General features: G+C 38.5%; 1 protein-coding gene and 1 pseudogene across 9 annotated transcripts in view; one reads left to right on the forward strand and one right to left on the reverse strand.

The window, feature by feature from the left end:
• Nucleotides 1–26,545, reverse strand: part of CORIN (corin, serine peptidase) — a 239,852-nt gene that overhangs the window by 15,098 nt on the left and 198,209 nt on the right. For 8 of the 9 annotated variants that reach the window (XM_073891620.1, XM_025887485.2, XM_073891618.1 and 5 more), the window contains 4 exons: nt 25,882–26,011; nt 5,752–5,868; nt 3,328–3,377; nt 3,000–3,174 (listed from right to left, as the gene is read on the reverse strand). In XM_073891620.1, coding sequence (XP_073747721.1) covers nt 3,000–3,174; nt 3,328–3,377; nt 5,752–5,868; nt 25,882–26,011 — 472 coding nt within the window. The remainder of the gene's footprint in view (nt 1–2,999; nt 3,175–3,327; nt 3,378–5,751; nt 5,869–25,881; nt 26,012–26,545) is intronic. The other variant, XM_073891619.1, reaches the window with a different exon arrangement.
• Nucleotides 7,999–8,718, forward strand: LOC112835828 (ferritin heavy chain pseudogene; annotated as a pseudogene).

Here is a 26,545-nt window from a genome sequence, read left to right on the forward strand (position 1 = left end):
TCTCAAAGCTTGCGGGCCACTGGAGAGATTGTAACATGGAATCCATTATTAGCACACATTCAAGCAAAGGCTTATTTGACATTGGGCAATTTCTAGCTTTTTATGGACAGTCCAGGTCCCTCTCGACAGTCCTGTTAAGTTTAGTGTTCCATGAAATTTCACCAAGACCTTTGATATAATATCCATTTCCTTAATTGTAAACACATATTTCTTCTCTACTGCAAGGTTTCTTGTTAATTTTACGGAGCTATCAGTGAAACAGGAAGATTGGATACCACATACGGAAATGACAGAAGTGGCGTATGAATCTGGCTTAACACCTAAAGAGTATTATTCCCTTAAAGAACTGCTGGATTTATTTAGGTAATCCTAAATTAGGTGTTTTGATGAATGTACTCTTGATAGTGTCATCTCTGCTTATCACGGAGTTATAAATCAGAACTGGAAAAGACATCTGGAAACATCTGGCCCCTTCCAAAGCAATAACATTGTCGTGTATTTCCCGACACACTACACAGACTCTCCCAATCATTTTTGATCTTAACACATTAAAACTTCTCAAAAGGGGGTTCTGGTTTAATTTTTTATATTTTATTTTCCCAAAAAGAACAATCTACTGGATATACACATTTCCATTTTATAATCACTTATTGCATTATATTCTAATTACTTGTTTCAGTGCCTGCCTCCTTCCTAGGTTAGCACTCCAAGGAGGGAAACACGTATTCATCTCTGGAACCCCCATGCAGAGCTAAGTATACATGCTGGGACTCTAGTCTATAGAAGCAAGAAGACAAGGAGGTGAGTAGCTTTGTTTGAGAAGATGTATTACAGTATTATTAAGATGGTAGCAAATGGGAGCTAACCTGAATGTCCATCATCTGGGGAGTAATAGAAAAAGTTATGGTAAATGTAGATAAGGGAATATCATTTAGTTTTGAAAAAGAGCTAGAGCTACATCCATTGACCTAGAGGGAGGTCCATGATATATTGTGGTATGAGAAAAACAACAAACAAAAGCACAGATTGTGATTCCAAGTTGTAAAAGCAAACAGTAGCACCCTGTGAAAAGTGTATGTGTTTATAGCTGAGAAAGAACATCGGCTAGGCTGAAACAGGGGTTCCTGTGAGGAGGATGAGAAAGTAGAGTATGGAAGAAGATAAAAATACTGCCAGCAAAATGCAAAAATACTCATGCCGTAATGAAAAGGGGAAAGGTAGAATGCGTATTTTTGGCAGTAATTTTTTAAAAGAAAAGCTGACCTTTGAGAGTTCACTGATCAGTGTCAGGCATGGTTCCCAAGGCTTTGCACAAGACTATTTCACTTACTGCCCACACCAACCCTGTGAGGTGGGGACTGTTATTTCCCTCATGTCACAAGTGAAGAAACTGTGGCCCAGAGAAGTTAATGAATTGACCCATGGTGACACAGTAAGTGGCAAAGCTAAAAATAAAACAATAGGAAAAAAAAAAAAAGAAAGAAATTGCATTTTTTTTCTAGAACTTAACCTGATCAAATGAAAACAATTGAGTTAGGTGATAGAACTATGAATTATTTCGTTTTGAATTTTTGCTATTATTTAATATTTAATTTTACTTTAAGTAAAGTAAAATTATTTTTAAAAAACAGGGGGGAAAAGTGGTATGGTGGTTTTTAAAACCTTGTCCTCAAATCCTCCTCCTACTGAGAGTAGAGTTCTTTGTTTCTTCGCTTTGGATCTGGGTGGGGCTTGTGAGGGCTCTGACCAATCATACAGGAGAGGCACCATGTATGTCTTTGGAGGCTAGGTCTCCCTTTTGGAGAAGCTGGTTCTAGGGGGAGCCAGCCACCATGATGTACTAAGGCCCCAGCCAACAGGCAGCACTGACTGCCTGACTTCCGATGGTTCCAGCCCTCAGCCTTAGAATCTTCCAGCTGAGGCCCCAGACATTGCTGATCAGAGACAAACTGCACCAGCTATGTCATGTCCAAATGTCTGACCCCCAGAATCTTGTGTGAACATACTAAATGTTTGGGATTTTTTGTGTGTGTTTGTTATTGTAACTGTTGGGCTTGGGGGTTTTTTGTTCCTAAAATACACAACAGATGGATGGAACGGGAGAGGACCTTCTACAGTGATGGTTGTCAATTTAGGGTAGATTTGCCCGTTGCCTTATTTTTCTGCTCCCTTTAGGCATATTGTAATGATTAATTTTATATGCCAGTGTGGCTGTGCCATGGCACCCAAATATTTGGTCAAACATTATTCTAGATGCTTCTGTGAAGGTGTTTTTGGGGCTAGATTAACATTTAAATTGGTGGATTTTGAATAAAGCAGATTACCCTCCATAATATAATTATCCTCATCCCATATATTGGAGACCTGAAGAGAACAAAGACTAACCTCTCCTGAGCAAGAAGAAATTCTGCCAGTACATTGCCTTTGGACCCCAACTGCAACTCTCCCTGAGTCTCTAGGCTGCTGATCTACACCATTAGATTTTGGACTCACCAGCAACCCTCACAATCATGTGAGATCATTTCTTAAAATAAATTCACCCCTCCTCTCTCATCGGTCTCTCATTCTGTGGAGAATCCTTATACACATATTGTGGTACCTTTAACTCTCCTTCTCAAAGTCCTCCCTAGTCCCTCCAGTACCCTCACCTTCCTGTAGTATACATCAGTCCTCTTTGTTGAACCTCAGGTGTATTCGATGTATTTAAGAGGGCTAGCAAAGAGACTAATGCTAGCTGGACAGTCAACCTCCTAAACTTCTTCCTCTTTCTCCCTCTTTAGGAAAAAATTCATAAGCAATATACATCCATTTCCAATAAATGATTAGCACCTACATAGGATGACAACATCAAGAGTAAAAAAACTTAAGCAGATAAAGGAAGTAGATCAACTGTGGCTTTTGCACTGAAGTGGCTTCACAGAATGACATATGCCACTAAGAACGCCCAAGGGACAAAATGATCAAATCCAGGCAAAGCCAAAGAACAAAGTGCAGCTTACCCTTCGAAGCAGTGGGCAACTGTCAGGACCCACTTCTTGGCAATGAGGACACAGCCACAAATGTGTCCACTGGGTTCACTCTGCAGGGAACACTGCCATGGCCACCTTCCAGGGCGACTTGTCCGACCCCCAAGGATCCTCTTGTTCATTCGGGCAGCAGGGCGACGCCCGCAGTCTACCGAGGAGCAGGAAAGACAGCGTGTGATTCACCGCTAAACCCAGCAAGATACTTAGGTCTTTGCTGTTAAGTGCAAAGTACTGTTCTTCCCCTGAGCCAACCCAGTTAAATTAAGATCCTATTTCATTGCCACACCACTAATGCTCTCACCTTGTTTAGTACACAGAAGAGAAATCTTACTTCTGCTATGACAAGCCTGCCTAGATTTGGAAACATAAAATGGCATAATGTTAAGTTACATATTTTTCATTCATTTCAAACACTTCACCAGTGAAAAGCAAGATATAGGTTCAACCATTCCCAGAGGTCACATTCTTTGAGTAACAGAAATTCATGCAGAAATTCTTGAGGCAGGGCTGTTGTCAAATATCACCTTGGAAACAAGGGTATATGGAGGATATGTACCTTTTTTTTTAAGCTTATTTAATATCATCATAACATAATTTCACATGGGTGGGGAAAGAAACTACTGTTAGCAAAGTTTCCCACATCATCTTGGCTTGTGGCACCACCCAGAATATTGACTCAAACCATGATTTTCAAAGTAGGCAGAGGAAGGCAAGGGAACTGGGCTACTTCTTAGAATCTTTGGTGAGGAAGGAGCATGTCAGATTTTTATGCTTACAGAGGAAGTGTGGCTGTCCAAAAGAAGTTGCAAATAGTTTGAGAGAAATAAAATATTACTTCAAAAAGTTAGAGAACAGATAAAGGGACTAAATTTTTTAGACTGGAAAAAAATCTTGATGAGACCTGTGATATTAAAATGTGGATCTACGATTGGCTGACAGGAAGAAGGGGGGTTAAATTTATTCCATGTAACTCTAGGTGGTGGGATCAGAACCAGTCAGTAGAACTTAACAGAAAGTAAGTTCAGGAAAGAAAGACCTTTCTAAAAATCATAGTTAACCTTTAAAGGTAAGTACATGGGCCATGTTTAAACATCTATCAATGTGGCTGCACAAGAGAACTTGCTTTAGGGTACATTAAATTTCAATCACAAAGTTCTCTTCCAACCATAGCATTTATTCATAGTATAAATTAAAAAACAAAAGACACTTTGGGCCTGTCAAAAATACTGTGATGTGCTTAGAATCAGATTTCTCAGAAAAAAAAAATCCCTAAATATGTCATGTCCACTTTCCTTTTTGAGGATTTATTGTGTTTTCATTTCTTGTTAAATCTGCATGGGGGCATGCGTAATTATTTGTATCAATAAATTATATAATACAGAAAAACATGCCTGCTTTTTGCCTTCCCACAACCTAAAGTCCCATCTCCCTATCTCCTTCTTACTCTCTATCTTGTTATTCTTAATTTCTTTGTAGTATTTCCAAATATCTGAAATTCCTTTTGTTTACTGGCTTATAGTCTCTCTGTCCACCTATATAGCATAGGTTCCTTGGAATGAGGGCCTTTGTTCCCCTCATTCACTCCTACATCTCCTCACAACCTGGCACTGAACCTGCCAGAGAAGAGATACTCAATATTCAGTTGTTAATTGGTTAGATCCCAAAATCACAACTTGTAGAAATATGAAAAAACAGCAAAGACTATCTGTACCAATTTTATTTTATAGGAAATTGTGGTTATATAAGATCACAAACCTAGTTAGTAAGCCGGAAATAGAACCAGTTCTACCAACTCCCAATTTACAATTGAATGTATGCATATGTGTACATATGTGTGTATGTATTAAACCTGAAAGGGCTTTTCTGTCATTTGCAATTTGGGGGGAAAAATCACTCTGTTGAAAGATTCAGGTCATTGTTTTGAAGGAAGTTCTTCAGAAATTTGGCTGCAGAGTTCGGTCTCTGGGGAAATTTTCAAGAAATTTTAAAGAGAAATGGCCTACCTTTCGATTTCTTTGAAATTCTTAAGTGGTTTCTCTAGCACTTATGAAAAGCTTTGGAGTCAGATTAACTTGGTTTGAGTTGAGAGGCCACTGTGGGCTGTGAGTTTTGATCAAGTTATTTAAATATTCTGTAGCTATGACCCTATAATGTAATAACCACTAAATAAATGTTAATTCCTTCAATTTCCTCCATATCCCCATACCCGCAGCCATAGACAAGGGAGACAGCCTTGTTCAAGATGCCATGATTGTTTAGGGAAAATTTTCAGAAGTATATTTTCAAGGCTACTTGATTATAATTTCATTTTGTGTCAATTTTTTTTCCTCAGACTGTCCAAGTTTGATCAGTTCTCATTACTTCCATTCCCTGTTAACTAGTTATATGTAGAATCTGTACAAACTGCAGATATGAGAATTTACTTTGAATAGGATGTGAAAAAAACTCCAAAATTAGAACCTAAGTTCCTCTTCCTTCCCCATGATAGTTGCTGTAATCATCATTAAAGAAACATGTAATTAGCAAGAGAAAAAATAATTTATGTCTAGAAAGAAGAGATAAAACCAAACAATGTTGAAATATAAAGGCCAATCACCATTCTATGGACGTTCTTTATTGATGTGATAAATTTGGGTTATCTTAAATTAGAAGTAGGAGAAGGTCCCTGATGATAGACTCTTGCTCCATAATCCACTCTACACAGCTCTTGTGCAAGCGGTCTTACCCTTTTACCAACAGTTCATGCAAAGTGGTCCCATTGAGGCTCTCCCAGCTGGAGTGTAATGTCAACCACAGCTGGTCTTGCTCCTGTTCCTGTACCAATTCGGTCACAGATGGTTCTCTAATATAAGGACAAATAACAATGACATATTCAAAGCACAATGATCTTTGACCAGACAATATCATTCCTTAGCACTCACTGTCTTTCAAAAAGAAGCATTACATTATAAGTCAATATTTCAAGAGGGGGATTTGTATTAGAAATTTGGCATGGAATATGATCAGCAAGAGAGGAAGCTACTGGGCGCCTGGGTGGCTCAGATGGTTGGGCGTCTGCCTTCAGCTCAGGTCATGATCCCGGAGTCCTGGGATCGGGTCCCGCATCGGGCTCCCTGCTCCTTGGGAGCCTGCTTCTCCCTCTGCCTCTCTCTCTGTCTCTCTCTCTCTCTCTGTCTCTCATGAATAAATAAATAAAATCTTTAAAAAAAAAAAACTTTAAAAAAAATAAAAAAAAAAGAGAGGAAGCTACTAAAAATATACTAGAGCAATAAAGATCCAAATAGTTATAGCAATTTTAATCATTCTCTCCACTGACACGCATTTGAACTTTGTGAGGTGTTAGAATTCTAATGTGTATGATGTAAAAGTTCCAATACCTAAAAAACAAGAGCAACTTTGGGCAAGGATCACAAAAAGTAAAAGAATTTATCAGCCCAGGATTTTTTTTCCCTCCTCTTTTCTTACCCAGTGTAATCCTGCAGTGCAGCAATACCTTAAAATAAAGTAAAGTAAAGTAAAGTAAAAAGTAAAGAAGTAAGTAAAGTAAATTGATGGCCACTTAGGGTCTATTTGGGCAGTATAAAATTATAATGATGTTTTTCAACATACTGCAAAATCCTCATGAACTAAAAATTAGGAAAAACTCTGGAAAATAAAGATGGGAGTTAACATTATTTTGCTCTTTACCTATATTCTTACTCAACTTCTACCAATACTTTCCTGTGAATGTCTCATTCAATCATTCAAATAAATACAGTTACCCTGTATCCAAGATTTAAAACCTTAGGTTTCAAAAGTATTCAGGTTTTGGGTAAAATATTCTATTCTAAATGAAATAATTGGTTCTTTTAGGCAATCCATATTTGCAGAAAACTGTTTGGACTTTCATCACCTAATGCCCCAGGGTAGAAAATGTGGAAGAATTAATTTAGATAGGAAGGAAGAGGGCTGCCTCCGGACCTGGAAGGAAAGTGGTACTTTGCTGAAGTTGGAGGGGGGTAGAGAATTCAAATCAGATAGCCTCTTATCTTTCTTTTCAAGTAAAAGGTGAGCACCTTCGATGAAAGTTGGGGGTGGCAGGGGTGCATGATGATGAGAAAAGTGACACGTATAATATGGATTTGTTCCCTGGTGAAAATGTTTGGAGAAACACATCAAAATTAAGTGAGAAAATGAATGTAAGGAAGGAAAATAAAATAAAATAAAATAAAAACAGAGGGAGGTAAACCATAGGAGACTCTTAACTCTAGGAAACAAAAAGGGTTGCTGGAGGGGAGGTGTGTGGGAGGAGGGGGTAACTGGGTGATGGGCATTAAGGAGGGCACTTGATGGAATGAGTACTGGGTGTTATATGCAACTGATGAATCACTAAATTCTACCTCTGAAACTAACAATACACTATATGTCAACTAAATTGAATTTAAATAAAAATTTTTAAAAAGGCATCACATAGAATTTCCTAAGAGAAATACATATTATTCATGTATTCCATTATATGCTTATAATCTAGATTTTGCCATCTTGTCAATGAGTGCAAATACCTGTTTATGACACCCGTCCCCCCAACCCAAATAAGAGATAAGTGAGAAGAATGGCAACAGCACTCAGGGTTCAAATGAACCTGGAAATCCTGAAGTTTTAGTAACATCAAGTTTGCAGGCTTGGTGACTTTCTTTTCCAATAACAGGATGCCATATTTCAAAAAAAAAGGGGGGGGGAGGGCACAGGAAGGGAAGCAAAGTTAGACTCGGTGGCATTTTAAGAAAAATGAACATTTCAGCTGATTATTTAAAAACTACTGTAATCTCGAGTCTCCGCCGAGAGTCGCCGCGGTTTCCTGCTTCAACAGTGCTTGGACGGAACTCGGCGCTCGCCCCCCACCCGGGCCGGCCGTTCAGAGCCAGCTCTCCGCCATCTCTTCGTCGCGCCCTCGGACCGCTCCAAGGCCCCCGCCGCCGCTCGCCGCCGCCTTTTCCCAGCTGCCGCTATGACGACCGCGTCCCCCTGGCAGGTGCGCCAGAACTACCACCAGGACTCGGAGGCCGCCATCAACCGCCAGATCAACCTGGAGCTCTACGCCTCCTACGTCTACCTGTCCATGTCTTTGACCGCGATGATGTGGCTTTGAAGAACTTTGCCAAATATTTTCTTCACCAATCTCATGAGGAGAGGGAACATGCTGAGAAACTGATGAAGCTGCAGAACCAACGAGGTGGCCGAATCTTCCTTTAGGATATCAAGAAACCAGACCGTGATGATTGGGAGAACGGGCTGAATGCAATGGAGTGTGCATTACATTTGGAAAAGAGCGTGAATCAGTCACTACTGGAACTGCACAAACTGGCCACTGATAAAAGTGACCCCCATTTGTGTGACTTCATTGAGACTCATTACCTGAATGAGCAGGTGAAATCCATCAAAGAATTGGGTGACCACGAAACCAACCTGCGCAAGATGGGGGCTCCCGAATCTGGCATGGCAGAGTATCTCTTTGACAAGCACACCTTGGGAAACAGTGATAGTGAAAGCTAAGCCTTAGGCTGTCTTCCCATAGCCACAAGGGTGACTTCCCTGGTCACCAAGGCAGTGCATGCATGTTGGGGTTACCTTTACCTTTTCTATAAGTTGTACCAAAACATCTACTTAACTTCTTTCATTTGTACCATTCTTCAAATAAAGTAATTTGGTACCCCCCCCAAACAAAACCTACTGTAATCTCATAATAGAAAGCAAAAGGAACAAAACCTTCCCCAAATCCTGTTACTTATAAAAGAGGAAAACCCTCTAAAGAGAACACTTGATGGTAAAGAGCCAAAGGAAAAAAGCAAAGCCCTTAATAATGAGTGGATTCTAATCATTTGATTTTAAAACAGAGCATGAACCCTGACCACACTTTAAGAAGAGTTCCACAAGATTGAATTTATTTAGGAACTTGAATGAACGGTGGGATGATTGAAGACTTCACAAAACCTACTGCAAAATGAGGAGTTTTGTTTTCCTTGACCAAAATGAGAGTCTGGCTTTCTGTCAATTTCACAAGTTCTGTATGTGGAGGCGTAAGCAAGAGGCAAGCTACTAAAAGTCAGACAGAGGTCACAAACACCACTGACAGTGTTTCTCCTGATACCTGCATCCTGAGAACTCCTTTCTGCAGTCGATCAACTTGAGGGCCTCCTAAATCCAGGCATATGACTGGCCATAAGCCAAAGGAAGATAAGCTTCAGATTTGTTGTTTAATTGTCATTCTTTCGGCAAGTTTTTATAGGGCAAAAGGGACTCGCACAAGGAGGGCTATTCAGCATAGGATTTGCACGATGGTGGATAGAAAAATCTTGTCAAAGGACACTTCAGTCTTTCAACCCGCAAGGCACCTTCAGTTGCCCTGAAAAAGGTCTCCACAGAGCATTGCACCTGGGATGTTTCTGCATTTCATTCATTAACCTCCAACAAGAAAGGCAATTTAGTCTGAATCTCTCAGTTATATCAAGTGGAAAATACAAGAAATTCATCATCAAGAAGAGGGGGATGTCATTATAAAAATTAATTTTCCATGAAATTCTTAAGCCCTAGAATGCTTCTCATGCACAAAAATAAATTTTTTAGCACCAGAAATACCATGCTATGGCTCATTAAAAAAATATCAGTGAATCCATATGGTTCTATTTCTGCCATCATACAGAATCTGAGCATCTGTGTGATTTCATTTTTTTCTTATTTTTTCTTTAAATAATTTTGTTATAAAAAGAATACTTTATATGGAAAAAATAAAATTATACAATGAAAAAATATTCTTCCCATCCCAGATGTGTAGAAATGACCACTGAAAATAGCATTTGAGAGTATCCTTGCCAAGCTCTAGCTGTAATTCATGTATACATACTCATTTTTTTTTAGTCTATACACATTGTTCTGTGTTGTATTGATATATTTTTATTTAGTGATTTATCTTGGAAATCTTTCCCTAATAATAGTTGACATTTGTCAACTGCACTGAAAGACAAACTCATTTTATCTTATTTAATCCTCCCAACAATGTTGGAAAGTAGGCATTATTAGTCCCTATTTTGGAGATGAAAAAATTGAGGCAAAGAGAGAATAAGTAACTTGCCCAAGGTCACACAGTATGTAGATGGTCAGTGGTCTGAGGCCAGAGTACCACTCCTAACACTTTGAACACCACACGGTCCCCCTTCATTAACAGCACATGCCCAGTTCATTTTATAGCTGCCGAGTGTTACTATTATATGGCTGTGCATACACTTACTTAGCCAACCCACTATTGATGCACATGTAGGTTATTTCTAATTTTCATTATAACAAAAAAGCAGCAGTTAACACTCCTAACTATTCATCTTTGCCTCCATGCACAATTTCCTAGAAATAAAAATAATTTCTTAGAAATAAAAGTATCAAATCAAAATTTAAATTTTTGATTAATAGTTTGAATTTTCCCTGAAAGACTAATGCCAATTTACTTATCATCAAGAATGTATGTGTATGTGCTTTTTAATTTTTTTTAAGATTTTATTTATTTATTTGAGAGAGAGAAAGAGAGAGAGAGCACGAGATGGGGGAGGGTCAGAGGGAGAAGCAGACTCCCCGCCGAGCAGGGAGCCCGATGTGGGACTCGATCCCAGGACTCCAGGATCATGACCCAAGCCGCAGGCAGTTGCCTAACCAACTGAGCCACCCAGGCGCCCTGTGCTTTTTAATTTTTATAACTATGTATATAATGTAAATCGTGCTATGAAAAAGTATCTGGAACTTAGCTGCTCAAATTTTGACAATCGGTAATGCATTTGACTTATCTTTTCCCATATTTTATCATATTAAAGAAATCCTGTTGGGCAGAGAGCAAAAGAGCAAAAAAAACATTTTAGCACTGATTAGGCGTTAAAGTCCCTCTATCCTAAGAACGTGTGTGTAGGCGTGATGTGATGAGCAGTGGATGTTATACACTTGAACTCTACATCTGAAACTAATGATGTATCTGTTGTCTAGTTGAATTTTAATTAATTAATTAATTAATTTTTAAAAAGACAAGCCCAACTGGGGGAAAAAAGGTGTGTGCGGGGAATATAATCAGAACTAAATGCTTCTATAGTAGCAATGAAATCATGTACAGGGAAGGAAATTAAGGAACAATCTAATCCAGTGCCCCCACTTGACAGCCTGAGAAAACTGAGACACAGATACAGACCCATCCCAAACATATGTGGGGCCAAACATTTGTGAGTAAGGGTACAAATGGAGACCCACATACCATATGTCTACATATTTAGATGTTACAAATCAAGTTAACAAGTTGTTAAAGAAAATGTATTCTAATCTTCCCATCTTGACAAACATATCTTTTAGGCTCAAATATAGGATTCTGGACTCCTTGGAACAGTGGTTTTCAAACTTTGACATTCATCAGAATCACCTGAAGGGCCTGTTACAACAAAGCTTGTTGGCCCCATCCCCAGACTCCCTGATTTGCAAAGTCTGAGATCGGGCCTCGAAAGCAATCTTTCTAACACATCCCAGGTGATGCTGCTGCTGCTGGTCTGGGACTACACTCTGAAAACATTGCTATAGATCGTGGACCAGGCTCCAGGGGGCCATAACTCCTTGGCGGACAGACTCCTTGCCCCATGGGGTGAGGCATGGCTGGGGAGGAAGGCCAGAGTGGTCCCTCTAAATCCGGGTTTCCCATCCTTGGCACTACTGACATTTTATACCAGATAATTATTTACTGTGTGGGGCTATCTTGTGCTCTGTAGGATGTTTAGCACCATCCCCAACGTCTACCCACTAGATGCTAGTAGCCACCCCACCACTGCTGGGCTAGTAATTAAATAGGTCTTAGGGACATTTCCAAATGCCTCCTAAAGGGCAAAGTTAAGCCTGGTGGAGAATCACTCTTCTAAATCATGGAGCCCAGGGCAAGGCCCCTCTGCTCTGGGTCTAAAGGCAATACTACACAGAAAAGCAAATGGATTTCCAAATTTGCTTCTTGAGTTGTGCAGCCATAAGACATATATAAAAAATGTTTAATTCTTCCTCTGTCCTGGAAATGAGAAGATAGAACTTATCCAGAATTCTAAAACATCCTGATATTCTGAAAGGAAAGATATATTTCAAGGCTTCGGTGAGCAACCAGATCTCTAGACAGCTTGACCTATCCTTTTCCTACTCTCAAGACACTCGTTATTTAGTAATAGGATACTTAACACTTGTTTTATCATCATGTTGGGGTTGCTGACTTAAAAATGAAGGTCAGCACAAATGGGCAACCAACGGCTTCTTGACTTCTGGGGGCAAGAGAACAGGGTAGGAATTACCTAGAAATGTTATACATTTCAGGGGAAGGACAAAGTCTGTTCTATTATGGTTATTGTTGGGGAAAAATAATCTGAGTTTTCAACCTCGGTATTAGCAGTTGGTCTTGAAATATAAATGACTGGTGTAGTAGACAAGATACACGATTCGCTATTCTAAATATCCCGTTCAGAATTTGGAACATTTCCACTAAACATTTAGCTATCTGGATTCAGAAATATTTTCTTGAATCCTGTCATATTATTATCTCTGGTTCTTATAGACATGTGACTATTAAAAGCTAGTTAAATTATTTTGTCAAGTAGAAGGATGACCTGGAAATTTTGACAAAAGGGCACAATAGGTTTCAAACAAAACATGAATGAATATTACTATAGAATCATTTGCCTGGTTAGATAGCTCAGCTTATGCTTTATACAGAAAAACTCTCACCAATAGAAATGTTTAAAGGAGAACATAAAGTCTGAGTTAATTTTTCCAGGAAACCTAGTATTTCTTTTTTTTTTTTTTGAGATTTTATTTGTTTGTCAGAGAGAGAGAGCATAAGCAGGGGGAGCGGCAGGCAGAGGGAGAAGTAGGCTCCTTGCTGAGCAAGGAGCCCAATGCGGGACTTGATCCCAGTACCCTGGGATCATGACCTGAGTTGAAGACAGACGCTTAACCAATTGAGCCACCTAGGTGTCCCGTAAACCTAATGTTTATAAAAATATTTTTATTGAAATCCTAACTGAGAACATATAATTTTATTCATTTGTCTATCTCAGAGGTAGAGTATAAGAACTGTATTAGGCAATGATCTATAGGTGTAAGTGACAAAAACTATCTCAAAGCAAAGAGGGGAAAGTTATTAAATCAAATCACAGTATTGATATTTCATAAAATTAAAAAAAATCAATGACACTAGATGTTTAATCCATATTGATCTAAATTTTAAAATTATAACATGAAGTAAAATATAAATTTATAAAAGATAACTATTAAATATACACTATCATTCCAGTATAAATTAGAAAATAAAATTAAGAAAAATAAAGTAGTATTTAAAATAAGCATTTCATTAAAAGTGAAAAAATTAACCAATCATAAAAATTTTAAATTAAAATGTCATTTGATCATTTTTAAAATTCAACCTCATAAAGTAAACTGAGTAAATGGTGTCAAGTTGTAAGTATACTTTTAAGCAAAAGTGTCTACCTCTTTCAGAATCTACATTAGTCCAAGTATTTCCTTTGGGCTATTTTATGTTCAAAAAATTCCATTGCTTTTTTGGTAACTTGTAGAAAACCTTTTAGAATAATCTTTTTTATTATTTTTAAGAAAATATTTTATTGACTCAACATCTTATTGACAGCAACTTGTGTTTAGTTTCAAAGAAAGTGCTTTTTGTTTCCTGTTTGTCTTCACCTTCAGTTGATTTATATAAAAGTAGAGATTTCCAGTTTCAACTACAATATGCCATTTTTTATTCCACTAGTTCAGAAAGACTGTGAACCAGAGTAGAATTAATTTTTCTAACAGAAGTCTTGCTTTTGTCAATTGCCCATTTCTTCCTCTTCTTGAAAACTAAAGTATAGAAAATACATCTTTCGGGGCACCTGGGTGGCTCAGTTGGTTAAGCGGCTGCCTTCGGCTCAGGTCATGATCCCAGGGTCCTGGGGTCGAGCCCCGCGTCAGGCTCCCTGCTCAGCGGGGAGTCTGCTTCTCCCTCTCCCTCTGCCTGCCTCTCTGCCTACTTGTGCTCTCTCTCTGTCAAATAAATAAATAAAATCTTTAAAAAAAAAAAAAGAAAATACACCTTTATTCAATTAAGACAGACTATGACTTAAGATAAAATAATTCAAACTTTTTTAATTCAAAAAATATATATATATATTTTTATATATATATTTTATGTGTATATATATATACCCTGTATATATATATATACACACACTTCATGTATATATTCAGTTAATAGTTTTACACAAACAAAAGAAATTCAGGATTTTAGTACCTAAAATAGCACTGGAATATCGAGTATCAAAAGCTAGAAATGTAATCAATCACTAAATGGATGTGGATGGTCCTCAGGATGGCTGGTGCCAGGGAAGCAAGTGTCCTCAGGACCCTCTCCATCTCTCCATTTCTTCTGTGAGAGGGAGCAGGAAGTGATGGGAGGGTGGCTTTATCACCTTCAACTGACTTTTCCACAAACCAGGGGACAGACTACTTGCCCTTCTAAACTCAAATCCATTCATCTTTGTGACCAAAAAGGAAAGAAGTCTTTTCTCCCAGCTCCACCTAAAACAAAACTTGTTGAGGGACTTTTAGTACCTAAAATCCAATCACTGTGACCTGGAAGTGAAGTCCTTTGATTGGTTCAGTTTGGGTTATGTACCTGCCCCTCAACCAGTCACTGAGACCAAGAAGAGTGGGTCATGTACAAAGATGGCCGCTCCCATTAGGCTCCGAAGGGTAGAATGGGGAATGAAGCAAGTCCCTAAAAGGAAGTGATACAGGGAAGCAACATAATAGATGTCTGCTACAAGTGACCTTGAAATTTTTTAGTTAAAAAGATTATTGTGCCTCAGAATCAAGATTCTACATGTTCCTTTGTTAGTTTTTGGAAGATGTAAGAAGGGTAAAAGATTGGATAGAAATTAGATTTGACTTTTGTTTCCCTTGCCTCCAGTGATGTGTCTAGTAAGCAGTTGCTATGGCCGAGGTCAAAGAGGTTGTTGCCTGTGTTCTTGTCTAGGATTTTGATGGTTTCCTGTCTCAAATTCAAATGTCTTTCATCCATTTTGAATGTATTTTTCTGTATGGTATAAGAAAGGTGCCAGGAATGGCCAGCAATCCATGTACGAACGGATGAAAGATTACTTCAAACTTTGCTGTGAAAGAGAGGAGAAGGCAAGGGGGTCAACACTCAGTGACAAAGACACTTTGCTTTTCTTTGCTCCCACTTCTATTGGTCCTTCAGGATAATCACAAATCCTTATCACTATTTCTCAAGCACACAATGTGTGACAAGGGGTCTTACTGGAAATAGGAGGACCTGTTTACAGGAAAGATACTATATGTTAATCTGCGGGTTCTACGAGTTCTGCTAAACATAGACTAAGGGACAATGCATACATCTTAGATCATAGGGCTGCTGTTTGGGCTAAGAAAGCTTCAGGGAAGGCAACTCCCCATTACATTCCTACAGCAGAGTGATCACACAGGCCTCGGCATTCCAAAGGCCCACGCCCTTCTCTGAAACTTTCCCTTGCCCCCAACAGCCTCCATGTTACATTTTAGCAAACCAGGTATTATGGCTGATTTCATGCTCTACATTAACCCCAACAGAAAGAGGTCCAGTTTTATGCTTCTGCATGTTGCTGTCCAGTTTTCCCAACACGATTTGTTGAACAGACTGTTTTTTTTCCATTGATATTGGATGAATATTGGATTCCATGAATATCCATTGATATTCTTTCCTACTTGTCAAAGATTAGTTGACCATACAGTTGTGTGTCCATTTCTGGGTTTTCTATTCTGGTCCACTGATCTATGTGTCTCGTTTTCTGCCAGTACCATACTGTTTTCATTACTACAGTTTTGTAATATAGCTTGAAGTCCGGATTGTTTTGCTTTTCTTTTTCAGGATTGCTTTGTCTATTCAGGGTCTTTTGTGGTTCCATACAAATTTTAGGCAAGGGAAACAAAAGCAACTATTGGGACCTCATCAAGATAAAAAGCTTCTGCACAGAGAAGGAAACAATCAACAAAACAAAAAGGCAGCCTACAGAATGGGAGAAGATAATTGCAAGTGACATATCTGATACAGGGTTAGTATCCAAAATATATAAAGAACTTCTCAAACTCAACAGCCAAAAATCAAATAATCCAGTTAAGAAATGGGCAGAAGACATGAATAGATATTTTTCCAAAAAAGACATCCAGATGGCTAACAGACACATGAAAAGATGCTCAGCATCACTCATCATCAGGGAAAGAAAAATCAAAACCACGATGTGATACCACCTCACACCTGTCAGAATGGCTAAAATGAACAACACAGGAAACAACAGATGTTGGTGAGTATGTGGAGAAAGGGGAACCCTCTTACATTGTTGGTGGGAATGCAAACTGGTGCAGCCACTCTGGAAGACAGCATGGAGGTTCCTAAAAAAAGTTAAACATAGAACTACCCTATAAGCCAGCGATTGCACTACTAAGTATTTACCCAAAGGATACAAAAATACTTATTTGAAGGGGCACATGCACCCTGATGTTTATAGCAGCATTAGCAACAGTAGCCAAACTATGGAAAGAGCCAAAGTGTCCACTGACTGATGAATGGATAAAGAAGATGTGATATATACATATCACATACAATGCAGTACTACTCAGCCATCAAAAAGAATGAAATCTTGCCATTTACAACAATATAGATGGAGCTAGAGTGTACTATGCTAAGCCAAATAAGTTAGTCAGAGAAAGACAAATACCATATGATTTCACTCATATGGGGAATTTAAGAAACAAAACAGATGAATATATGGGAAGGGGGAAACAAGAGAGAGAGGGGGAAGCAAACCGTAGGGGACTCCTAAGGACAGAGAACAAACTGAGGGTTGACAGAGAGAGGTGGGTGGGGAATGGGCTAAATGGGTGATGGGTATTAAGGAGGGCATTTGTGATGAGCACTGGGTATTATATGTAAGTGATGAATCACTAAATTCTACTCCTGAAACCAGTATTACACTATATATTAACTAACTAGAATTTAAATAAAAATTTGAAGAAAAGAAATTAGATTTGACTTATGTTTATAAAAGAAACACTGGGTTAATCAGTGAGTGTTGAAGCTGATATTGCTATAAAGCGAGTTGGATCTCAGAAGGAACAATACCCTGGCAGAATTTAAACAAATGATGCAGACAGATGCACAAAGGCTAAAACTGATGACTGTGGGCTTAATAAGGTAGAACAGAAAAGGAGACAACACAACAGTGTTGTATTAGGTGGAGTCCCTTCCTCAAGGAGCTATTATTTTAGTGAGAGGAACAAATTGAACATGTTAAAAATAATTCCTGATGCTGTGCTTTGAAGAAAACAAAATAAGCAGAGACTTGGTGAGGGTAAAAGCTGTTTCATTTAGGGTTGCCAAGAACCTTTTTAAGTCGTTGATGTACGAGCTGAGACATGAACAGTGAGATGGAGGTGATCATCTGAAAGTCTACAGATGAACATTCCAAGCAGAAGGCAGCAAGGGCAAAGCCCCTGAGCTGGAAATGAGTTTGCAGTTTGAACATCAGTAATAAGGTCCGTGTGTCTAAAGACCCCCAGATAAGTGGAGAATGCTAGGAAAGAGGGGAGGCAGGGGCCAGTGTCTTACATACAGGCCAGAGTAAGAAACTGGATTTTGAGCCCAAACTATATAAATAATAAGAAAAGACCAATGGGTCTGCCATGCAGATAATGTCATGGCTGACCAGCAGTCCTGCCTTGGAGGTAAAAGCAAGCCAAATCTCAGTAGGTTTGAAAGACAATATGCAAAAGATATCAGATCTAAAGTTAGTCATCACCAGGAGTCTCCTGGCATAAGTTCCAAGATGAGTAAGCTGCCATATAAGGACTTCTAACAGAAATAACACAGGCCTCTTTGGTCAATTCCTGATGGATCGTTCAAGTTGTAAATCATGTTCTTAACTTCCCAGGACTCACTACGCATATTCATGTCCAATGGCAATGCTATAATCATTACGATGACTGGGGAATCCAAGGCCCTCAGAGATATTATGGAGATTGATTTTTCCCATTCTAGAATCTTCTTGCTCACATCAGCCCCAATATTTTTGGCTAAAAGCTGAGTCTTGAGAGTACTTCTGGAGAACCATCTTTGATTTGAAAAATCAGGATACAAATCTATTTTTCAATGATAAACTTTTTTACCACAAAATGGAATGTAAGAGAGTAGAAAACCAATCTGATTAATTCAGGATCCCACATAGTTCCATTCTAGTTAATAATGGTGAATTTCTCTACACCACTGAGAGGTTTCCTTTTAATTCCATAAAATATTCATTAACTCAACTGACACAGTTTGATTCAGTTTGCTAACAAATATCCAAATTCTTGGGAGGGCCTGCTATTAGTGATCATATGGAAATGCTTTCAGGACAAATGATAGACTTACCTTGCTTTGTTTATTAAAGCCTCATACCCAGTGGTCTCATGGAAGAACTTAAAAAACACTTTTACTTCCTTTAGGATATAGCACTTTTTCAGGAAAATTATTCTTCTTCCTCACCCCAGAATAGCTTGTTCCAGGAACCTGTACAGCCGCATACTGGACTCTGATTTTCTTCTCGCCCAGGCAGTCACTCAACCAGCAGCTTCTTGGAATCGTGTAGGATTTAATTCCCTGTGCCCAAGCTACATGTCTGCTAGAAAAACTGTGAAGCCTCTGTGTGAAAGAAAATAACACTCTATGGATTTGTTTCGGCTAACTTCTACTTAGAATATGCCAAGAATCTAGTTATTACTATAAGTGATTTTTCAAAAAGTGAAAAACACTTCTCTTGTTGGCCTGCACGATTTTTCCCCACTGCTGCACCTCCTCACTACTTAAGAAGTGTCTGCTTTCGGCTCAGGTCATGATCCCAGTGTCCTGGGACAGAGTCCCACGTCGGGCTCCCTGCTCAGTGCGGAGTCCGCTTCTCTCTCCACCCCTCCACCCCTGCTCCTGCTCTCTCGCTCTCTCTCTTGCTCTCTCAGATAAATAAATAAAATCTTTTTAAAAAATGCCACAATGATAAGACCATAAGGTGATATGGTATTAACACTTGCCACAAAAAAATCTCATGTAAAGCAATACTAAAAGGGATTTATGTGTAAGAAGCTAGTTGGCCACGTCAATCAGGTCATGTTTATTGAATACCTGGGTGCCATAAGGGATCTACCCGTCATACCCAAGAGGCCCTTTGCCTTTGCTTGGACTTGCATCCTGGCACCATATTTTTCCGTGACCTAGCAAAGTTTCTTGATCTATGCCTCAGTTTCCTCATATGTAAAGTAGAAATAACAACACTGCATCTATTACAGGATTATAAGGTGGACAAATTGAGTTAATACATATCAAGGACTCGGAGCAGCCTGGCACACGATTAAGATTAGCCAATACTATTTTGTATAACCTTTCTGGGAAATAAAGAAGAAACAAAAATAAAAATGATATATGGCACTGTAGACTTAAGAGGGGAATTGTGTAATACCAATTTTTATGTACCACAGGAAGTACAGAGGGAAAAAACATCATGCAGATGAGAAAGTCTTCACAGAAGTCATGGGGCTCGAGTGAGGCCTGAGGATTTGGACAGGAAGTGTATGGACATTTATGGACAAAGAGGCAGAAGCAGGAAGGAATGTGCCCATGGAACATGAATAAAGGGTAAGCCCGTATTGAAAGAGAAGGAACATATTAAAGGGATATGAAGTTAAAGAAAGATAAACTAGTTTATGGTGAGCTCACTCATTGCGGAAAATAGTCCAAACTTATTTGATTAAAAAAGATAGGTGGAATGAAAGAAGACTTTTGACAAAAATGATTTATTTTTGCCTTAGTCTATTCAGGCTTCTGAGAAATTACCATAGACTGGGTAGCTCATAGCCAACAGAAATTTATTTCCCACAATTCTGGAGGTTGAGAAATCCAAGATCAAGGTCCTGGCAGATTTGGTGTCTGGTAAAAGCCCACTTCCTTGTTTATAGATGTCCATCTTCTTGCTATGTCTATCATCACATGGTAGAAGGGTTGAGGGAGCTCTCTGCGGTCTCTTTTACAAGGACACTAAACCCATTCATGGGGCCTCCACACTCATGGCCTAATCACTTCCCAAAGGCCCCACCTCCTAAGAGCCTCACATTTGAGATTAGGAATTAACATATGAATTTGGAGGAACAAAAACATTCAATAGCAACTGAACATCATGTTCCTACAATGGCAGGTCTCTATTAATAATTTATCCATGGGATACTGAGTGCTTCCAGGGAAATGGAGCCGCCAAACATCTTCTAACCCTACTTCCCCCACATTTCTTTGCACATATCTGCTTCCCTGCTCACATTTCTTTGCTTCTCTTTGTGATAAAATCCCTTCAAAAAGTTCTATACTATCTTTTATTTCTCTTTTCACTATCTCTTATGCTTTTGCCCCACTTATTCCACTAAAACTGCTCATGTCAATGACATACACATTGCTGAAAACAACAGTCAGTTTTCAGACCTCATTTTACTAGACTTCTCAGCAACTTTTGATATATATGACCATTGTCTTGCCTTGATACACTTTCTTCCTTTGGTTTCCAGAATATCACATCCTCCTACCTTGTGGGTTGTCCTCTCTCATCTCCTTTGGCTTTAGTACTTCTCTTCTCCCACCCTCTTAACATTAGGGCTCGGCCCTTGGTCTTCTTATCTTTTCTGTCTAAACTCGCTCTCTTGGTTATGTCACCAGTCCCATAAATCTATATCATCTGTATCCAGGTGACTTTCAGTTATCTAGCTCCAGCTCAAACCTCACTAATAAAGTCCAGACTTAAGCCTTATAAGCATATCCATTTGGATGTCTAATAGACATCCCAAATTTAACATATCCAAAACAGAACTGACCTTTCTTCCCACACCTGCTTCATCTACAGTATTCCCCATGTTAGTTTACGACAATACCATCTTTCCAGTTGCTCAATCCAAAAACCTTTCAGTCATTCTTGGCTCTTCTCTTTCTTGACACTTCTCAATCCCCAATTAACATCCAATCTGTCAGGAAGTCCTATTGGCTCTACTTTTAAAATATATTCAGGATCAGATCACTTTTCACCATGTTCTCTGCTACCATTCTGATCTGAGTCACCAAAACGTCTCACCTGGATTATTCGATGGCCTCCTAACTAGTATTCCTGCACCTACCCTTGCCTTCCTATAGCATATTCTCAAATAACAACCAGAACGATCTCTTTTAGTCAGATAATGACTATAATAAAAAATGAATAATAACAAGTGTTGACAAGGATATGGAGAAATTGGAACCTTCATGCATTGCTAGTGTAGCCCTTTTGGAAAACAGTTTGGCAGTACCTCAAAAAATTAAAAATTTGACCTAGTAATTCTAGTCCTAAGTATATACCCAAGAGAAACTGAAAACATATTTTCACAAAAAAACTTGTACATGAATGTTCTTAGCAACATTTTCATAAGAGCCAAAAAATGGAAACAACTCAACTATCCATTAATTGATAAATGGATAATCAAAGTCTGGATACACCTACACAACGGGATATTATTCAGCCATAAACAGGAATGAAGCATTGACATATACTAAAACATGGATGAACCTTGAAAACATGCTAAGTGAAAGAAACCAGACAAAAAGGGTATATAGTTATACGATCCTGTTTTTATGAAATGTGTATAATGGGCAAGTCCCTAGAAACAGAAAGTAAATTAGTGTTTGTCAGGGGCTTGGGGAGGAGAAATGGGAGGGATTGCGAAGAGGCATGGGGTTTCTTTTCCAAGTTGAAAATGTTAAGGAATTAGACAGTGGTGATGACTGCACAACATTGTGAATATATTAAAAACAACTGAATTGTATACTTTTAAAGAGTGAATTTTATGGTATGTGAATTACATTGCAATAAAAAAAAAGACCATAAGATTTTGAGCTTCTTTTCTATGGTTTACATGCACAGGACCAGCCATCTGAGCTAGATTTACTAGTACAGAGGATTAGTCTGTCTTAGAGCTTCATGAAGTCCAACAATAAGTAAACCATCCCTACATGACAAGTGAAATCTGAAGTTAGAAGCTTTTTCCTGGGAGTACACTTTAGGAAAAAAAAAAAAAAAAACCAACGTAAATTCTTCCATCAGGGACTCTTAGGTAATATAATTTGAGGCTATCTTTGTGGTTTTGCCCAAGACAAAGAAATACTCTTTGGAAGATGTTGCTTCTATTGATCAACTCTAAAAGATTAGGGCATAAAATCAAATTGCAACTAACCCCATTAAGGCATTTTTGCCAAAATAGAATAGCCTATTTCCAGATGATCCAGTTTTATATAGAAATAAAGCTTATGAAGCCAAGAGACATAAAGAATCACATTCCCTTAGACCAACTTCCTCAAATACCAGATGTCTCAACTGAGCATTTGGCAAGTATTAGAGGGCAGTCTAAATTCTGATTTGTATTGTTGATTAAATAAATGTCCATATGTTTTTAATACTGGATATATAGGTAGCAAAGTCAATATACTGTCATGAGAACTTAGGGGTTGATTTATATCCTTGTCTAATCAAATAGTTATCATACTTCCAGGCTGGGGTAAACTCAAAATATCTGCAGATGGGGGTAAAAAGTTTTTCAGAAACAGAACTTCCCATTTGGGCAAGCACTTAGTTGAGAGCTGAGCATTTGTGCTGTTAGACATGGAAGGCATAATTTGGGTCTGAACAACTCCAAGGGCAGGTATTTTTTAATTGACTGCCCCTATCAGGAAAGCATTTCAATAGAAGCCCTGCAAAACACGTAATTCAGTATAGACCTGCATTTTTTATGAACTAGCTCCAAAATGGACCCTCCCCCCATTTAGAGTTAAAGTACATTAGTTTTGGACTGTACACTACAATGCTTTTCTCTATAAATGTTTACTGAATTAATAAATGAATGACTTAATAAATGTGTATTATACTATCATGATAATGTTAGAGCTGAATATTTTTCTTATATACTTTTAATCGGTAGGTCATGTGCTATGCCCTACATAAACCATTGACAAAAAGTCTGGAAGTTTTTTCCAACTTTATGTTCTAGGTTGTTTCGTCATGTGTTTCTAGGTTGTTTCCCCACTACATTATAAGCTCTTGGATGATGTTATTTACCTTTGCATCCTCCACACAATGCCTACTCCGGGTCAAGACCCATCAGCAGATACTTAAAAAACCAACAGGAAAGAGATACTGAATAGAACTAGTTGGGCTTGTGTTTTAAACTTCAAGTTTCTGATGTGGAGTATGTTTGAAGGTACAAAGGCAGGCACTCCACTCCAGAAGCTAAAGGGGTACAGCTATTCGCTTTACCCTCCCTCTGGCAGCTGGAGTGTAGGTCAATGACAAGTCATGGCCAGACAGACTCTTCTGTAGGGACTTTCAAACTGGAGGAAATGACTCAAGGTACAGGGTTACTTAGGGTTTGAGGCATCAGTGGCATAACTGTGAAATTGCAGCACAGCAGCTGATCTCCAGGGACAGTGGTAACAGAGCAGATTCCTACTGCAGAAATTAATGGCCTCATCTTGCCCCTTATCTTGGTTCCTGCCCCAGCCTGGCTCTCCAGACTTCTGTCAATTCATGAGCCACCCAAGTAAACTGAAGAGTAAACTTGAAGGCAATCAAAAAGTACAAAAATACTAAGATCACCCTTCCTACTCATTTCCTTGGAAGACATATCACTACTTACACATTAACTCAGTCAAATAATGATTGTGGTTTTCCAGCCACACTGCTCTCTCAGATTTTCCTAGCCTTTCTATGAAATAAAGTTATCTTTAAAAAATATCTGGGGGGGCCTGGGTGGCTCAGTCATTAAGCGTTTGCCTTCGGCTCAGGTCATGATCCCAGGGTCCTGGGATCGAGCCCCACATCGGGCTCCCCACTCAGTGGGAAGCCTGCTTCTCCCTCTCCCACTCCCCTGCTTGTGTTCCCTCTCTCGTTGTCTCTCTCTCTGTCAAATAAATGAATAAAATCTTTTAAAAAATAATAATAATAATAAAGAAAAAAATCTAAATGTCCTTTTAGATTATAAATGTCTAATATATTAAAATAACATTTTTCCCACTATTTTAAGGAAATAGAGCAAATAGAGTAAGAATCTTTTTAAAAATCCAATACACATAGAATAGCCAAAGCTGGAAACCATACAAGTGTCCCTGATTGGATGAACAAATTTAAAAATGTGGTATATCCATGCAATGGAATATCTTTCAGCCATAAACAGGAATGAAGTGCTGATCCATAGTTGCATGAAAACATTATGCTAAGTGAAAGAAGCCAGATAATGGAGATGGTTGCACAGCTTTGTGTATATACTAAATGTCATGGAATTTGCACTTTAAAATGGTTAAGATGCTGAGTTTTTCTGTTATGTATATTTCATTACAATAAAAAATGTAAATCCAATATGCAAAAAAAAAATCAAAGAAATATCAAGGAGAACATTTAAAATAAGATCCCTTCCCTTCTATTTGCAGTAGAACAGGGTGACTTGTCAAAAGAATTTTTCTGCTGGCAAAATCTTTGTGGTTGCAACTTTCCCTCAGAACTCTCAGTAGAATTTTCAATCATTATGTAATTAAGTTTTCATAATAAGAAATAACCTGTGTCTTGGTGAGAGGAAAATAAAGCTCATTCAAAAGACTTTTCATTTATCTCTAATCATAATCACATCCCATTTCATTTAGACACCATAAGGATGTTGTGAAAATGAAGTGTAATTTAATGGATCTTGGTAAATATCATTTTTCCACTCTGGCAAAGTTGAAAGCTCTTTTCTTATAGATTAGCATCAGTTACTCAACTTCCCAAAGACGTAGGACTTTAAATGGGAAAAATGGGCTGAAGATACTGGGATTTAGGACATTTTTCAAACTGGGAGAACAAAAATGTGCTGCTAGTTGGTATCCCAAAATTGGATCACTCATTACTGTAAAATTATTTCAAGTTTGTTCAGTGGAATCCTGGGAAATGACATTTACTCAATTTTTTTATTCTAGAATTTTAAAACTCCTTTATCTTTGATTCCTATCATTTCCACATTTCCCCCCAAAATCTCACATACATCAGTAGTTGAAAAGAAAAAAAATATGTGAATATGCACACTTGTATATACATCTAAGACCCTCAATTATTGCTTTTCGTCCCCAATAGAACTGAAAAAGAAAACCCCACAAAATAGCAAGTATCCAACTTTCAAAGTATCGATCTCAGTCTGTTTGTATCAAAGCCAGAGTTAGTGTCTTTTTATTCTACTAAGGAGCAAAAATGGTCAACTATTTCCTGATTTACACTTCCCGAATTACTTAGGGTAAACTGAAATGCCATCAACTTTAAGTCCTATTTCTCAACTTACTAAAAAATGTGTGTTGCTTAAAAAGGAATTTTCAATAACCTCTTGGGAGAAAAATCTCAAGATTTTCCCATCCAAGTTGCTCGGAAGAAACCATCTTCGTGCTTTTACAAATACCAAAAGCATTTCCTTTCAGAAGTACTTAAAATACAATTACTTCCATTTACTTGTAGCCAGAGGCTTTATCAAAGCAGGTTTTCACCCCAGTCTCTTCAGAGCAGGTGCCTGTAATTAAATGCGGTCCTCTCACCTGATTCATTTCCCAGGCTTTGAAGGGCTCTACTTGAGAGCACTAACTCACTCTGCATTCATAAGGAAGATATTATTGCCAACTTCCGCGAAGCCCTCTGAGAAATTCATCAGTGCTACAAACTACTGACCTTACCCTAAACCCATCTGCTTGCAGGCCAGCTGACTTAACGTCTCCTGCCAGCCATCCGCACACACGTGGTGTTCTATGGCAGATCTGTGAGCCATCAGGAACGAAGAGGAGCTCACATTTTTAGAGAGGGTCACTGAGGAGAACAAAAAAAAAAAAAAAAGGAAAATCCTAATTAGAAACATTTCTCCTCAGGAAACCAAATGCTAACTCTACATGCTTTCGCTTCACTTGCATACATTTGTTTTTATTTATTTTAATTAAGAACCATTTGGTGAATGCTTGCCCTCTGCAAAGCATTATTTTTTTTAATTAGGAACCATTTGGTGAATGCTTGCCCTCTGCAAAGCACGGCTCTCAGTGTGGTGGAAGACTGAAAAAATGAAATAGAAATGTTCTCTGCCCTCAAGGAACCACAGGTTCTAGTGAAAGAGATGGGCAGTTCTTAACTTTCCTTTACAAGTTAGAAGACAACCAGAGGCGGAGCACACTCCCAGGAGTTTATCCAATGATTTGCATAATTATAAGGAGTTAGTTGTACCTTCATTCCTATCATTTCCTTTCAAGAAAGCACGTGAGAAGGCAAGTGTATGAAATTGGTGTTAAGTTAGGATTAATTTGGGATATGTACTAATTCTCATTTTATAAAAGAGCATCCTCTCTACTTAAC

Source organism: Callorhinus ursinus, unplaced genomic scaffold, assembly GCF_003265705.2.
Source record: "Callorhinus ursinus isolate GAN/ISIS: 27379988/994484 unplaced genomic scaffold, GSC_fseal_2.0 scaffold4, whole genome shotgun sequence".
In the NCBI taxonomy this organism is placed as follows: domain Eukaryota; kingdom Metazoa; phylum Chordata; class Mammalia; order Carnivora; family Otariidae; genus Callorhinus; species Callorhinus ursinus.